Source organism: Hemiscyllium ocellatum, chromosome 25, assembly GCF_020745735.1.
Source record: "Hemiscyllium ocellatum isolate sHemOce1 chromosome 25, sHemOce1.pat.X.cur, whole genome shotgun sequence".
Taxonomy (NCBI): Eukaryota; Metazoa; Chordata; class Chondrichthyes; order Orectolobiformes; family Hemiscylliidae; genus Hemiscyllium; species Hemiscyllium ocellatum.
In genome coordinates, this window is record NC_083425.1 from 204,677 (window position 1) to 222,063 (window position 17,387).

General features: G+C 42.4%; 1 protein-coding gene across 2 annotated transcripts in view; it reads right to left on the reverse strand.

The window, feature by feature from the left end:
* LOC132827882 ((E3-independent) E2 ubiquitin-conjugating enzyme UBE2O) overlaps positions 1-17,387 on the reverse strand; it is a 177,694-nt gene that overhangs the window by 140,083 nt on the left and 20,224 nt on the right. For both annotated transcript variants that reach the window (XM_060844644.1, XM_060844643.1), the window contains exons 2-3: positions 3,927-3,989; positions 2,425-2,535 (exon numbers count right to left, since the gene is read on the reverse strand). In XM_060844644.1, coding sequence (XP_060700627.1) covers positions 2,425-2,535; positions 3,927-3,989 — 174 coding nt within the window. The remainder of the gene's footprint in view (positions 1-2,424; positions 2,536-3,926; positions 3,990-17,387) is intronic.

Here is a 17,387-nt window from a genome sequence, read left to right on the forward strand (position 1 = left end):
AGGTTTGCATTAGGAATTGGCTGGCTGGAAGAAGACAGAGGGTAGTAGTTGATTGTAAAGGTTCATCTTGGAGTGCAGTTCCTAGCGGTGTTCCGCAAGGATCTGTTTTGGGACCGTTGCGGTTTGTCATTTTTATAAATGACCTGGAGGAGGGGCTAGAAGATTGGGGGAGCAAGTTTGCAGATGATACGAAAGTCGGTGGAGTTGTTGACAGTAAGGATGTGGCAGGTTACAGCGGGATATATATAAGCTGCAGAGCTGGGCAGAAAGGTGGCAAATGGAATTCAATATAGGTAAGTGTGAAGTGATTCACTTTGGCAAAAGTAACAAGAAGATGGAGTACTGGGCAATGGTCGGATACTTGGTAGTGTGGATGAGCAGAGGGATCTCGGTGTCCATGTACACTGATTTCTGAAAGTTGCCACCCAGGTAAATAGAGCTGTGAAGAAGGCATATGGTGTACTGGCTTTTATTGTAGAGGAATTGAGTTCCAGAGTCCTGAGGTCATGTTGCAGTTGTATAAGACTCTGGTGCGGCCTCATCTGGAGTATTGTGTGCAGTTTTGGTCGCCATACTATAGGAAGGATATGGAGGCACTGGAACGGGTGCAGAGGAGGTTTACCAGGATGTTGCCTGGTATGGTAGGAAGATCGTATGAGGAAAGGCTGAGGCACTTAGTGCTGTTTTCATTGGAGAAAAGAAGGTTTAAGGGTGACTTGATAGAGGTGCACAAGATGATTAGGGGTTTAGATAGGGTTGACAACGAGAACCTTTTTCCACGTATGGGGTCAGCTATTATGAGGGAGCATAGCTTTAAATTAAGGGGAGGTAGGTATAGGACAGATGTTAGGGATAGATTCTTTACTCAGCAAATCGTGAGTTCATGGAATGCCCTGCCAGTAGCAGTGGTGGACTCTCCCTCTTTATGGGCATTTAAACAGGCATTGGATAGGCATTTGGAGGATAATGGAGAAAGTGAGGTCTGCAGATGCTGGAGATCAGAGCTGAAAATGTGTTGCTGGAAAAGCGCAGCAGGTCAGGCAGCATCCAAGGAACAGGAGATTCAACGTTTCGGGCATAAGCCCAAAAGAAGGGCTTATGCCCGAAACGCCGAATCTCCTGTTCCTTGGATGCTGCCTGACCTGCTGCGCTTTTCCAGCAACACTTTCAGAAATAGAGGATAGTGGGCTAGTGTAGGTTAGGTGGGCTTGGGTTGGCGCAACATCGAGGACCAAAGGACCTGTACTGCGCTGTATTTTTCTATGTTCTATCTAAAGTATTGATATTCTTTCCTGAAACAGAGGCATAAACCTAAATGTCTTCACAGATGTATCTCAAACCCAAAATGCTGCTCAAAATCAGTGACACATCCTGCACAAGGAGTGTCCATGACTCCCCACATAGCACAGAATGGCATTTTCCTTGGTCAAACTGCCCTACCAATGACAACTTTTGTTCCTTCACTTACGGTTAAGCCTATGCTGGTCAAAAACCACCTTTTATAATCCAATTTGCCTGCCCTTGGTCCATAGCCTTGTAAGCCTTCACATTGCAAGCGTACATCTAAATATTTCTCAAATGTTATGAAGGTTTCTGTTTCTACCATCCTTACAATTACTGGAGTTCCAGATTCTCACCACCTTAACATTCTCCTTATATCCTCTGTAAATCTACTGCCCCTTACCTTCAAAAGGTATGCCACCTAGTTATTGAACCCCCACAAAGAGGGAACATTCCTTCCAGTTCCTTAATTTCACACAATCCCAAACATATACACCCCCAAAGACTTCTCTGCTCCAAGGAAGACAACCCCAGTCCATTATTGTATAATTTAACTGAAAACAGTGAATAGTAGAAAATAGAAACTCTTCCCTCTTATTCACAAATCAGCTTTTCCTACATCTCACTTTCTCGGTGCTATTTTAGAAATTTACATTTTTCAAAATGACCGCAGCTGAAATAGTCCCCCAACTGGAGTTGCTCAACCATTCATGACTCTCCTGTGAAGTCACTCTTACTTTCTTCACCCCTCCTCATATTGTATTAATTGAGTCACAGTTCTCTTTCCCATTATTTTAGATAGAGGTGAACCCAGAGACTGTCCTCACTATCACTCAGTAGTAGATAAGATGGGTTTTACAACAATTTGTCGTCATGGCCACAATAACTGGGACTAGCTTTATATTCTAGACTTATCAAATAGATTCAAATTCCATCAGCTGCCATGGTGGGATTTGAATCTGTGCCCCAGAGCACTAATATGGGTCTCAGGATTGATCGTATAGTCACATTACCACTACTGTATCACCTTTACCATTTATATAAAGGAATGCTCTACCTACAACAAAAAAATTCAACATTCTCAAAATCAGTTCTAAAAATATAAATCAATGCAAATATTAGGAAAAAGTGACAATCATGCACCCAAATATGCTGCAAGTCTCTGCTGTTGACTGGATGAAGAATGTAATTTGTTCCCAGAATCTTCAAGGTGCACTCCATATTCACATCAATCACTGTTCCACATTGATTATCCTGTAACAAAATTCAGACAAGATTGGACAAAATCTACATAATTGCAATATTTCATTATTTCAAAAGAATTGTTAGGTTAAGTATTTCTCACTGAAATGTAACAAAAAAGCACAAAGCAAATTATAAAATATTGACTGCTACTTCAATCTCACTACACAAAACTAATGTCCTGGGCCTTAGAACGAGCAACAAATCGGGCAGTGATTGTACGAAAGTGATGAATCTCGTCATCCCACTTCTGACTCTGCAGCACTATGACTATTAACTGAAACAGAGGGCTCAGTCATAGCACTGTAGAGTCAGGTGTGGAAAGACAGAACACTACTTTCATATTACACAGCTGCCATTTGCAAGTTTAAAGGTTGAAATGTGAATGTTGGTGACTGAGTGGCGTGTCAGTGATTGCAGATTCTGGCCTTGCCAGTACTACTTCTTCCTATGTACAACTAAAGTGCTGACATCAATAGCTCCTCAAAAGCAAAATTTCAGAGAAAAATATAGGCATTTTGCAAACTGGAATGTCCTCTTGGCAATTAGGAGTTGGGACATGCGTAGGATTTCCTTCTTTAGCTCATCAGCACAAAAACTCATCGGTCACTGTACAAATCCAATCACTTAACAGTCAAATTGGGACCTTCTTGGCTAAAGAAAAGAATCCGAATGATACCACATGAAGGATATTTGGCTCTCATGCCAGTGGCTCAGATTTTCAAAACATTTTACATACTTTGCTGTCATCCATTTTAAGTCAGCGAGATTGACACACTTAACAATATTCCTCAGGAGATTGCTGTTCTGATCAATAAACAATGGACAATGGAAAGGAACAGAAGAAAATCACTGAACAGGTTATTCAGGACGAATGAAGATGATTATCCAGGTTACCATTCCCTGTCATTAATTTATGCACCTAAATCTTCCTGATATTTCCCGTCCTTTTATTTCCACCCAATCCTCTCACCTCTAATTGCATGGCATTAAGAGCCACATTGTACAGAACTAACATTGATGTAGAATGCCAAGATCCCTTTCAAGAATTACATTGATGTATCAACAACCTTTGCCAACAGTCTGAGCACTCCACAATTACTGTTCTGGCACCTCCTGAAAAACATACAGCTCTTTGGCCATTGTGGAAACTGAACTGAACTCAATAGTCCAGCACCATAACTACACAAGGCAACTAGCAGGTGCAATGGGCTAGAATTGATGCTTTCACTTGCAAGGTTCCCATCGATCTCAATTCTGCGCAAAGGGGAAAGGAGGAGGAGAAAAATATACTGATGGAGGAATAAATTGATCTTAGCAAGAAACCAAGAATATGAAATCTGGGGCTGGAAGGAAGCTAGAACATTTCAATGTCATTAGCAAAAAAATGAAGAAAAACTTACAGCATTTTTTCCCATACGTCGAACCAGGTCACGTGGCATCAGTGAACGGTCTTCGAGCTTCAGCTGTGAAGGAATAACAAAGGAAGTTGATCAGCATACTGATCATCACAAACCGACCTGTATAGATTAATCCATTATGCAATACGTGAATTACAGAGGCATTAGTTGGGTCCAAAAGGTCATAGTTACTTGTAAAAGTACCAAAACAATAAGCTGTTTCAATATCAGGACTGAAGTTAAAACATGTAGAGCTAAGTCACTTGCTTATCCAAGTAAAATGATCCTGTTTGCTGACTATATGCACATTACACTTCATTACTCTGGACAGGGACATAAAGGTTTGATAAAGCATTCACTCCAGATGCATTTTGAAATTATCTGGCAGTACAAACCTTTATTATTTTAATGTAATGTAAAATCGGTGCAGATTTTCATCCCAAAGTTAACAAACAATTGATAAAATAAATTGAAATTATAATCACAAGCAGTATACCCCAAATTCTGATTAATGTTGTCATCTATTCATCACTCAATGACATTCCTATGGATACTCGCACATCAGACATTCCTAAGTCAAGGACCATTGTACGTCATTCATAGATATCATGAACAAGGGACCCTACCAGAATGATTTAGTGATAGGGAAATAAAACACTTTCACTTGTGCATAAGAGCACTTTCGGATACAAGGGACCTAGCACGGATCCTTGTGGCATGTCACTGGATACCAGCCTCAAGTTACACAAATCACCATCTGTGTCCTATCACAAAGCTAGTTTTGGATCCAACCTGCCAAGTTACTTCCCAGGTGGAACCTCGTCAATGGTTTTGCTGAAAGCAAACTAAAACTACATCAAGTGCCTTACAATTATCTATACACCTGGTCACCTCCTTGAAAACTTCCACTAGATTTCTTAAGCGTGACCTCATCCTAACAAAGTCATGCTGACTTTCCTGGCCAAACCTTGCATAACCAAGAAGTATTTTCAGAATTTTCTTCAAGTTTCCCTTCTACTGATGTGCAACACACCGGTCTATAATTCCCTGATTTAGCCCTATTACCCTTCTTTGTGGAGTACTCATTTAACTCCCTGTCAATACCCTCCAGCTCTACACACACAATTGCCTACTTGATCCCTAGTGGGCATAGTTCTCCCTCCCTCCCCTCGGTTATCCTCTTTCTCATATAATAGAATATATTGGGAATCTCCCTAATCGTACCTGATGGGGTTTTTTAAATCCCCCTCTTTCTCTCCTAGTTGCTTTTCAAGATGCCCTTTCAATTTCTATTCTCCATTAGGGTCTCTGTCACTTTGCTCCCCTTGTACCTGATAAAAGTCTTATCTAGTCAGGCCTTTTGGTCCAACTCATCCATGCTGACCAGATACCCTAAACTAATCTAGGCCAAATGCTGGCAAATGGCACTATAACCCTCTGAACCCTTCCTATTCATATACTCCTACAATACCCTTTTCAATACCAACCTCCACCATTTCCTCTGGTAGCTCATTCCATACACAGACCACCGTGTGTGTAAAAGCTGCCCCTTAGGCCCCTTTTAAATCTTTCCCTCTTCCCTTAAACCTACCCTCTAGTTTTGGACTCCTCCACTCCAAGGAAAATACTGTAGCTATTCACCCTACCCATGCGCCTCATGATTTTATAAACCTCTATAAAAAGGTCACCTGTCAGCCTCTGTAGCTCCAGAGAAAACAGCCCCAGCCTGTTCATCCTCTCCCTATAGCTCAAATCCTCCAACCCTAGCAACATCCTTGTAAATCTTTTGTGAACCATTTCAAGTTTCATAACATCATCCCAACAGCAGAGACCAAAACTGCACACAGTTTTCCAAACGTGGCCTAACTAATACCAATACACATCCGTTGCACCTATAATACACTGGGCATTAAAGTAGAGGCCATCCAGCTTCACCTTACTCCCTTGAAGCTCAACATGGCTGAACCTTCTCTGCCTTGATTCCTTTAGTAAAATATGCCATGTCCTTATCACTCTATCCCCTCCCCAGCCAAAAATTCCTCAACAGCACGAGAAAATGAACTCACATCATCCAGTTCTACAGTCCCAGTAAGACTGGAATATTAAATCTTCCCTCCTGAAACTACTCGAGCGATGTATTCATATATCATATTCTCCTATTTGTGCTCACGAGTATGTGACTCCAGGCCTTGTTGTTCAACAGTCTAGTTCCCTAAATTCTTGATGCAACATCTCAGCCCTCATTCTACCTGCTTACCACTACCTCGGTGGTATCACCATTTCCCTATAAAACGCCGAACCTTGGCACTAGACAGCCAGTTCACCATCATGGAGTCATGTCTGTGGAAATGCCTCTCTATTCCCTAAACAAGTCCCTTATGATTGCTCCTGCTTCCTTCTTTCTCTGTTCCTGTACAACAGGTAGGTGGAGGTGCCAGAAGCTTGGTTCCATCTGCACTCCCTTCAGCAACCAGCACCCTCGGCAGCTTTGAAAGGTGAAAAATAACTATTTCAGAACAGGATCCCAGGAGATTCCTGCATTACCTGCCTGGTGGTCACCCATTCCTTCTTTCTCCAGTCCCTTGAACTGTCCTGTGACCAATTCACTCAACGTACTATCCAGAAAACTCAGCTGCACAGATTGCCAAAGTGCCTCCAGCTCACGTTTTTACAGTTGGTCATCTAGGACACCAGCAAGTTACTTGACTACCCACATGACAGGTCACATTCCACTCTGCTAACTTCATGTCATAACTTGAACTTCATCCACATTGAACCCAGACTTTGTAATCAAGCCTGCTGATAAGAGTAGTGCTGTTGTTTTCTGGCAAACGAACCATTACATTAGAGCTGAGCACCAGCTCTCAAATACTTCCTCTGGTCTCTCCCTGCACCATGGAATACCAGGCTATTGTGTCCATAATAGTCACTAATCTCATTTCATCGGTATTCTGCCCCCACTGCCTCAAAGTTCACAGTCCAACCATACAAAGCTTGCTTCTACCTCCTTTCCAACATCTGCAAACATGACTGCCCAGGCAGACCCATTTTTTTTTTAAAAAAACACCCACTCCTGCTCCAGAGAACTCATTTATTCCTATCTAATTGCGATTTTCTTTCCCCTTGTCCAAGCCCTTCTGGCTTCCATCTGCAATTCTTCCGACACTGTCAGTTTACAGCTTCAGTTGCTTCCTTTTCACTTTGGACATACAAGCCCTCTCCACATCCATTGCCCATCACAACGCTCTCAGTTTTCCACTTCTTGGAACGAAGGCTGAAGCCATCCCCAACTCCCACCACCTTCCTCCTCTGCCTGGCCGAGCTCATCCTCATCCTGAACAAGTTCTCCTATTACTCCTCTTACTTTCTTCATGTCAAAGGGGTGGCCGTGGGTGCCTGCATGAGCTCCAATTGTGCCTACCTTATTGTGGAACATTTGTTGTTCCTGTCCCACTCCAGCCCTCGCCAACAACTTTCGCTAGTACATTGATGACATCATCAGCATGGTTTCCCTCTCTTGAGCAGAATTGGAAATGTTTGTCTATTTCACTTCCAATTGTCACTCCATTCTCACCTTCACCTGGCCCATCTGAGTTCTCCCTTTCTCAACATTGGCTTCCATTTCTGAAGATGGGCTGACCACCAGTATCCATTAGAAACCCACCAACCCGTTATCTTGACTATACATCCTCACACCCTGCTTCCTGGAAAGAACGTATTCCATTCTCTCACTCTTGATTTCCATCACAATTGTTTCAGTGGTGCTAGCTTCTCCAAAAGGGCCATCAAAAATGTGCACCTTCTTCCTCAACCAACAATTCCCCATCATAATGGTTGACAGGACCCTCATGCATATCTGACCCAACTAGCACACTGGAAGCCTCAACAGCTCTCTTCCTCCTATAGCAATTGGGTCACCTTCATCCTCACTTCCCATCCGCCAACATCCCAAGGATCGTTACCTCCTTTTTCCACTACCTCCAGCAGGATACCACCACTAGACATATGCCCCTCTCTTCCCTTCTCAGCCTTCCACAGGGACAAGTACCTCCTGAATACCCTAATGCACTCCACCTTCACTCCCAATGGTTCCACACACCTCCCCAGTACCTCCCCATGTTGTACTTTCAGTGGTTACACCTGCCCATTCATTCATTCCTCCTTCCTTATTATCCGAGACCCCAGAAATACTTCTAAGTAAAACAGCAATTTATCTCAGCTTCACTCAATTTAGTCTACAGTATTTGCTGCTCACGTGTAGTCTCCACTACACTGGGAAGACAAAGTGCAGACTGGGCAAGAGCTTTGCAGAATACCTTTATTGTGTCAGTAAAATACGACCATGAGCTTACATAGTTTGCCACTTCAACACAGCACTGTGTTCACAGACCAACATCTGTCTTGGGCTTGTAGTGCTCCAGCAAAGCTCAGCATCAAGTGGAAGAACACAACCTAATTTTCTGCTAGAGAATCACGCAGCTTTTCAGATTCAATACGAAGTTCAACTAATTTAGGGCTTGAGCACCTTTCCTATGTCCTTACCCCAGCCTCCACACATCAGGAGCAAAGTACTCCATATGCTGCAATCTGTACTGAAAACAATAAAAGCTAGAGACCGCAGCTGGTCAAACAATATCCATGGAAGGAGAGAGCAATGCAACATTTCAAATGTAGATTACTCAGAGCTGAAATGAAGCATGGAGTGGAGCAACATTTATACTACAGAAGTGGAGGATTGAGGGGGGTGAAGGTGTAGAGTGCTGGTGGAGAAAGGATGTTGATAGTTCAGATTAAGTGATGGGAATGTGAGAATGGTACAACAATGGTGTGTCCAACTGGCAGACGAAATAGACAGTCCCACTGGATTTTGAGTTGGAGGAGAGTAGGAGGACATGCTGACAGAATGGGATAACTAAAAGGAAGGGAAGAAATGGGAGTTGATTCACAGTTTGAAGGTGTTGAACTTAATATTAAGTACAGAAGGCTGTAAAATGCCGAGTCTGAAGAGGAGACATTGTTCGTCCAGGTTTGCGCTGTGATTCACTGGAGCACTGCAGCATGCCAAGGACAGGCAAGTAGACATGCAAACAGGGCGCGGTGTTAAAACGACCAGCTACAGAAAGATCGGGGTCATGCTTGTGCACAGAATGGTGATGCTCTTCAAATTGGTCACCCAGCCTGTAGCTAGTTTCTCCAGTGTAGAATAGGCCACATTGGGTCCAGCAAACAGTACACAAAATTTGAGGTGGTAAAGGTGAAATGTTGCTTCACCTGGTAAGAGTCAGAATTTCTTTGAGCTTTAGTATGCTTCCTTTGAGCAAGTCTAAATGAGGCTCTTCCTCTTGTTTCAATGGAGAGTTGGAGAAAGCAATATTTAGGACTCTATGATTCTATGATAGGGGAATGATGTCACATGTAGCAGAAGCTGCTACAGCTTCTGTCTTGTCATTCTGTCGCATGAGATCTGTATTAAACTATAGCTGGTCCAATCAGAAGGTTAATACTGTACTGAGCTCTCCCAAACCTACAACGGGTGCCAACTAAAAAGTCAAAAAGATTGTCTCGAGACAAAATTTCCCTGAATACATTCAGGCGATGTTGCTTTGTTTGGATACAGCATCGCTGAAAGTAACACTGTTGCATGCACCTATCTCCACTGGAATTCCTTCTCCAATCTCGCCATCTTCTAGTTTGCCTTTACAATCACCTTTAGGACAACTCTAACCTAGTTTTTGATCAGCTGTCCTATTATCTCATGAGAGTTGGTGTCATACTTTGTTTTTACAGCACTTGTGACAAACCTACAAAAGATTTATTATAAAGGCATTACAGAAACAGTTAGTTACTGGTAATGCTAAGTATACACATGACTTCAGCCATTAATAGTCACCCTGTTAATAGAATTTCTGCATTCTCAATGACAATCACCAAAAGAATTGAAAAAAAATCAAAAGAATTCTAGATTTTACTCACCTATTGAATAAGCACATTGACCTCATGCAGTCAACCAAACATTCACCAATTAATTCTGCTATGCACAGCTTTTATATGCCAACTTGTACAGACTGCCCTGCTACATCAGCATCATTTATCGACACTGCAAATGTTTGACTATTCAAGTTAATCACATAGCAATGGAAGTGACACAACATAGGTGTTCAGGGAAAATAGAGAAGGAAGAAATGTGGAGGGTGGCAATATAGATTAAGAGAACATCAATGATAGAAAGAAATGTCTCAGAGGGGTCAATGGCAAAGTCTTCTTGGTTACAGCCAAGGAACGAAAAAAGGTTACTAGGAATAAGAATAAGAAATAGCTGGACCCTTGAGCCCGCTCTGCCATTCAGTAAGATCATGACTGATCTTTTCATGGACTCCGTCCCATTCACCCACCCGCTCACCATAACCTTCAATACTTTACGGCTCAAAAATCTATCTTTGCCTTAAAAACATTTAATGAAGGAGCTTCAACTTTTTCACTGCGCAGGGAATTCCACAGATTTACAACCCTTTGAGTGGCAAAGTTCCTCCTCAACTCAGTGCTAAATCTATTTCCCCTTATTTTGAGGCAATGCCCCTCAGTTCTAGTTTCACTCGTCAAGGGAAACAGTGTTCCTGCCTCTATCTTATCTATTCCCTTCATAATTTTATAGGTAGAATTGTATAACATATTCTTGTAGAATATAAGGCACCAGCTCACAAGAAAGACTGAAGAACAAATTTGCAAGGAAATAAACAAACTATAAATAGCTATCGCGCCCTTAACTATTCAACTATCTAACTGTTAGACTGAGAAAGCTTTATTGTAAGGGCAGAAGAATCACTTAAGTACCAAGGACATTTAACTCAAGTCAAAACTGAATTTTTTTAAAAAAAAAGACAGAGGGCTGATAAAGCCAAAAATGTCTCAAATGAAAATCAACTGGCTGTCTTAAGAAAGCTTGTAGCCTTACATGTTACACATCTGCTAAGAAAATGCCAGAAAGCTTTTGACCATGGGGGGGCATTTGTTCAGAAGAATTCGGGGCATCTGTTCTTCGTGTCAACGGATCGGTACAAATAAGATAATAACATTTGTTCACTGGTGGAATGGGTGGCAGTACTTCCTTCAACCCAGGGGCTGGAAGCTGCGCATTTTTCACAGTGGGATGTTGGCTAACTAAAAATTCTGGTTATATTGAAGACTCCTAACAAAACTCATACTCAATAGGAAAAGAGCATGTAATTTAATAAGCAGAGTGGAATACACATGTAATAAAACAATCCAGATACATATTCATGTATACCACACTCAGCAGATTTGTTTTTATGAAGCTCAACTTCCTAATCTTGACTGTTCTGGAATGTGAATGTCTCATTATACATACAGGCTGTGAAAACAGACCGAACCGGGACATAGTAAGAAAGCTGGAAGATATTCATGGGTGAGAGAGAGAGAGAGAGAGAGAGAGAGAGAGAGAGAGAGAGAGAGAGAGAGAGAGAGAGAGAGAGAGAGAAAAAAACACATTCTCCTGTAAATTACATACACTAACCGAAAGGTTCAAGGGACAGAGCCTGAGAAAACAGACGGAAACTGGTGGAAAGATTAACTCTGTGGTCTGATTTAAGTGAATACTGCCTTGCCACGGATTGAATGTTTGTGCTGTTCCCTGGAGTTCAATGGCAGGCCACCGCATTACAAATTATGTACCAAACTGCAGATGCATTGCATATTTCTAATTGAAGAATACACAAGACAGGGGTTAAAAAGTCAATTTCAACTATAATGGAGAGAGGCAGTGGGTCTGACGTTCTTGCATGTGCCAGTGGGCTGAGGTATTGTGCACTGACCTGGATTTCAGCATAAACCTGAGATGAAGGTCAGAGTCAAAGAGGTCAAAAGGCCAAGAGACCCTAGGGCTAGTCTCAGAGAAACCAGAGGGTCATCACATCAGACAATGGGAATGATTGAGGTTGTAAGACCTTAATAATGACATCAGCAAGTGTGGGAATTGAACCTATGCTGTTGGCATCACTCTGCATCACAAACTAGCTGTCCAGCCAGTTGAACTAATTGATTCAAATCACAGTCAAAGATTTATCCCTTAGTCAATGTTGCAGGTAAAGAGACTCCCTGGCAAGATCGACCAAATGAAACAGGACAACAAAAAAAAACTTCTCACCCTGAATGTGAATTTCAGTTATTGTTCAAATGAAATTTGAACAGAGTCAGAATCAACATGCATAACTAGGAATTTTGAAATGACTGATGAAGTACCAACACCAACACTGACGGTAAACTCTAGTTCAACAGCTGTAATGTTCAAGTAGCCACACTCCGTGAAGTGTCAGAGGCTCAGTTATATTCTTTAAAAAAAAATTTTAAACAACTTTCAACTTTTTCAGACTTGCATGCACACATTGGAAATAAGAACACATTTTTCTTGCATTTAGTAGTTAATAAACTCACTGTCAATTCAAGGAGGAAACAAATTATTGCAGATGCTGGAATTTGTACTACATGTACTGGAGATGACAGAGCTTCACTTCAGCTCTGATGAAGAGTCACCTAGACTTGAAACTTTGGCTTGCTTCCTCTCCATGGATGCTGCCTGACAAGCTGTGTTATCCAGCACTTTGTTTTAGTCAATTCATAAAACCCTGCTTAAATTGGTTCCTTTGAAAACAAAAATTAATTTAGGCCTAGGGGAGAAGGTGTCCATAAAAGGGATCAGTTTTTAAATTAAGTTTATTGCCATCAACAATGGGGAACAGGTAAAGAGAAGGGGAACCAGTTCATGTCTCCACACCCAGACGCTTAATCAAGGGTATCCTGCCTGGAACAGCAATAAATTGGGAACAAACTGCTGCATAACAAGCAGCAAGAAATAGTTTCTTTATTTGTTCCAGAGAACTTTATACAGAAGTATGAAAAAGTCACTACTGGACTTAATTCTTGAAAATGAGTTGGGAACAATTGGGCCAAGTGTCAGTTGGAGAAGATTTAGGGGACTGATCAGAATACATGCTATAATTTGCCAATGGAAACGGACAAGAAACAACCCAATTGGAGGGTCAAAAATAAAATAAAATCAAAGATTGGCAACTAAACTATAAACACAGACTTTTGTTCCAATAAAGAGAACTCAAATGCAATCACAAAATTCTTATTAAAATGGCAGGACAAATAAATAATGGAATTAATTTTTAAAAACCCATTCCCCCCTCCCAGTTCTAGATTCGCCCACAAGGGAAACATTTCTCTACATCTACTGTCATGGGAACAAAAGTAGGCCATTCAGCCCCTCTAGACTGCACTGGTCATTCAATAAAATCAAGGCTAATCTGTAGTCTAAATCCATATGCTTGCCTTGGGTCCATATCCTTTGATACCCTTGCTTAATAAGTACTTGAGTCTCAAATTCAAATTTAATAATTAAAGCAGCATTTCAATTCCACACCTCCCTTACTTAATGGAGAAGTGGTTTCTAACACCTCTCCTGAAATGGTATGGCCCTAATTCTTTTACTATGTCCCCTGGTTCTAGAACCTTCAGCCAGTGGAAATAGTTTACCTTTATCTACCCAGACTTTCACTGTTAATATCCTGAAAACGTGGACAAGATCACTTCATTACCTGCTAAATTCTAGAGAATAAAAGGTCTAATTTGTCTAATTTCCCCTCAAGGAGAAAGTGAGGACTGCAAATGCTGGAGATCAGAGCTGAAATGTGTTGCTGGAAAAGCACAGCAGGTCAGGCAGCATCCAAGGAGCAGGCGAATCGACGTTTCGGGCATAAGCCCCTCTTCAGCTTTGCCCATTCACCTAATTTATCAATATCCTGCGGTTACCAAACTCTATTGTCACCACTGTTCACAATGCTGCCCAGTTTTGTTGTCGGCATATTTGAATATTTGATAGGTCAAGAACCCTCAAGATCTATATTTCAATCAAGTCACCTCTTACTCTAAAATCCAGCAGATACAAGCTTCATCGATCCAACTTCTCATTAAACACAAAATCCAAAAGATCTAAACCCATGAACACGCCCATCTAGAATGAGCATGGTAGCTCAGTGGTTAGCACTGCTGCCTCAGCATCAGGGACCAGGTTCAATTCCATCCTCAGGTGATTTTTGTGTGTGGAGTTTGCACAAACCTCTCATGTCTGCGTGGGCTCCTCCCCCCCACCCCCACCCCGGGTGCTAAATTGCCTGCAGTATCCAGAGATCTGTAGGTTAGGTGGATAAGCCATAATATAGGGTACAGGGGTAGGGTAGGGTAGGCTCTTCGGAGAGTTGGCGTGAACTCACTGGGCTGAATGACGTGTTTCCATATTGTGGGGATTCTATGAAATAAAAAAGGGTAGCAGACACTGGGATCACTATAAACTGCAGGCTCCCCTCCAAGTCAATCACCACCCGGATTTGGAAATATCATCGCTCCTTCACAGTTGCTGGTTCAAAATTCTGGAACTCCCTGCCAAAATGCACAGAAAATCTACCATCACATGCAGACCAGTAGTTCAAGGCAGCAGCTCATCACCTTCTCAAGACCGAGACAGGTAAAGAAATGCAGGCCAACCAGCGATGTCCATATCTCACAAGTGAACTAAAAACACTCCTTCACTTTTATACTCCAAAGCTCTAGGAACACCATTTCATTTTATATTTAGAAACCTTGTAAGCTTACCAAGGTTCCTACTAAGCCCTGCACACCAGACTTATTCATTGCATAGGCTGCTATCACAATCAACCCATTGTCAGCCACTAACATTATCCCAGGCTGATTTTTACCCATTCCTTTGTCAGTCTCTCTCTCTCTCTCTCTCTCTCTCTCTTTCTGGGCTCAATCTCAACTTATCCTTTTCTTACCAACCTCCCTATTCAAATCATATTATACCAACTTACTCCCAGATACAATCAGTTCTGAAGGGTCACTGGTCCTGAAACATGAACTATTTTCTCTCTACAAGCATTACCTTGACTGGAGTCTTTCCAATAATTTCTGATTTTGATTATGATTGAGCATCCACAGCTCTTTCATATTAAATTCTGCTCACAATAAATCATATTCTATTTGCTTTCCTAATTACTCGCTATACCAGAATAGTAAAGTTTTGCAATTCATGCAGGAGACACCCAAGTCCTTCTGGATCTTAAAGCCATGAAGTTTCACACAATTTAGTTAATAAACTTCACATTTTCCTGCTTTATACCGTTTGTCAAGATTTGGGGATGGGTAGAATAAACAGACAAGGTCTTTCAATGGGATGGAGGTGGTCAGAATGAGATGGCGTAGGTTTATGGTGAGGGGGGAAAGATATAAAGGGACCTAAGGGGCAATCTTTTCCACACAGAGGGTGGCGTGTGTATAGAATGAGCTGCCAGAGGAAGTAATGGAGGTTGGTACAATTACAGTATTTAAAAGACATATGGATGGGTTTATTGGGATATGGGTCAAGTGCTGGCAAAGAGAACTAGATTAGGTTAGGATATTGCTGAAAATGTGTTGCTGGTCAAAGCACAGCAGGCCAGGCAGCATCTCAGGAATAGAGAATTCGACGTTTCGAGCATAAGCCCTTCATCAGGAATGAGAGAGAGTAGCCAAGCAGGCTAAGATAAAAGGTAGGGAGGAGGGACTTGGGGGAGGGGCGATGGAGGTGGGATAGGTGGAAGGAGGTCAAGGTGAGGGTGATAGGCCGGAGTGGGGTGGGGGCGGAGAGGTCAGGAAGAAGATTGCAGGTTAGGAGGGCGATGCTGAGTTGAGGGAACCTCTCAATTCCTTCGTCTCCGCCGCATCTGCTCCCAGGAGGACCAGTTCCAACACCGCACAGCCCAGATGGCCTCCTTCTTCAAGGACCGCAGATTCCCCCCAGACGTGATCGACGATGCCCTCCACCGCATCTCCTCCACTTCCCGCTCCTCCAACCGCCACCAAGACAGAACCCCACTGGTTCTCACCTACCACCCCACCAACCTCCGCATACAACGTATCATCCGCCGTCATTTCCGCCACCTCCAAACGGACCCCACCACCAAGGATATATTTCCCTCCCCTCAGACAATGTTCAAAGGTTACTGGCCTCAAAATGCCGACTCCACACTCTTTCCACAGATGCTGCCAGACCCACAGAACCCCTTCAGCAACCTCCATCATTGTGCATTTCAGGTGTCCAGCACCAACAGTTCTTGATTGTACTATACTTTTTGAAAACTTCATGCCCTCTTCACAACTTTTCTTTGCTGAATTTGCTGTTACAAATCATTCCTTTTGTCATTTCAAAGTCATATTTAAACTAAACTGTAGGAGGTCCATACCCTGTGGCACACCAGCATTACATCTAAGCAACCGGAGAAAGACCCATTTATGTACATTCTTTTTCCAGTTAGCCAGCCAATCTTGTATTAGTACAAACATGCAAAACCATGAGGTGTTTTTTTAAAATTGATTTGTGGGATTTGGGCATCACTGCTCATCTCTAGTTGACCTCAAGATGGGGGTGAGCTGCCATCTTGAACAGCTACAGTCCACCAGCTGCAGGTTCATCCATGATGCCAGAAATGGAATTCCAGGACTTCGACCCAGCAATCCTGAAGGAACGGCAATATATTTTCAAATCAAGATGGCTTGGAGGGAACTTGAAAGTAGTGGTATTCCTATGCATCTGCAGCCCGTGCCCTTCTAGATGGAAACGGTCATGGATTTGGAAGGTGCTGTTTGAGGACAGAGTAATAGAGATGTACAGCACAGAAACAGACCCTTTGGACCAACTTATCTATGCTAACCAGATACCAGAAATTAAGCAAGTCACCTATCCCTCCAAAACCTTAATTTGCATATACCCATCCCGATGCTTTTTAAATGTGATAACTGTGGCAGACTCCACCACTTCCTCTGGCAGCTCATTCGGTGTACACACCACCCTCTGAGTGAAAATGCTGCCCTTTGGGTCTCTTTTAAATCTTTCCCCTCTCACCGTAAACCTATGCCCTCTAGTTTTGGATTCCCCTACTCTGGGGAAAAGACCTTGACTATCCACCCTATCCATGCCTCTTAATAGATTATAAACCTTTATAAAGGTCACTGCTCAGCCGCTGACACCCCAGGGAAAAACAGCCCCAGCCTATTCAGCCTCTCCCTATAGTTCAACCCTCCAACCCAGGCAACATCCTTGTAAAACTTTTCTGAACCCTTTCTAGTTTCACAACATCCTTCCTATAACAGAGACCAGAATTGTACACAGTATTCCAATAGTAGCCTAATCAATGTCCTTACAGCCACAACATTACCTCCCAACTCTTGTACTCAAAGCATTGAAGGCAAGTGTACCAAACGCCTTCTTCACCAAACTGTCCACCTGGGACTCTACATTCAAGGAACTACGAAACTCCCCAGGACTTTACCATGAAATGCATCAGTCCTGCCCTGATTTGCCCTACCAAAAAGTAGCAACTCAGTTAATTAGATTAAACTCTACCTGCTACT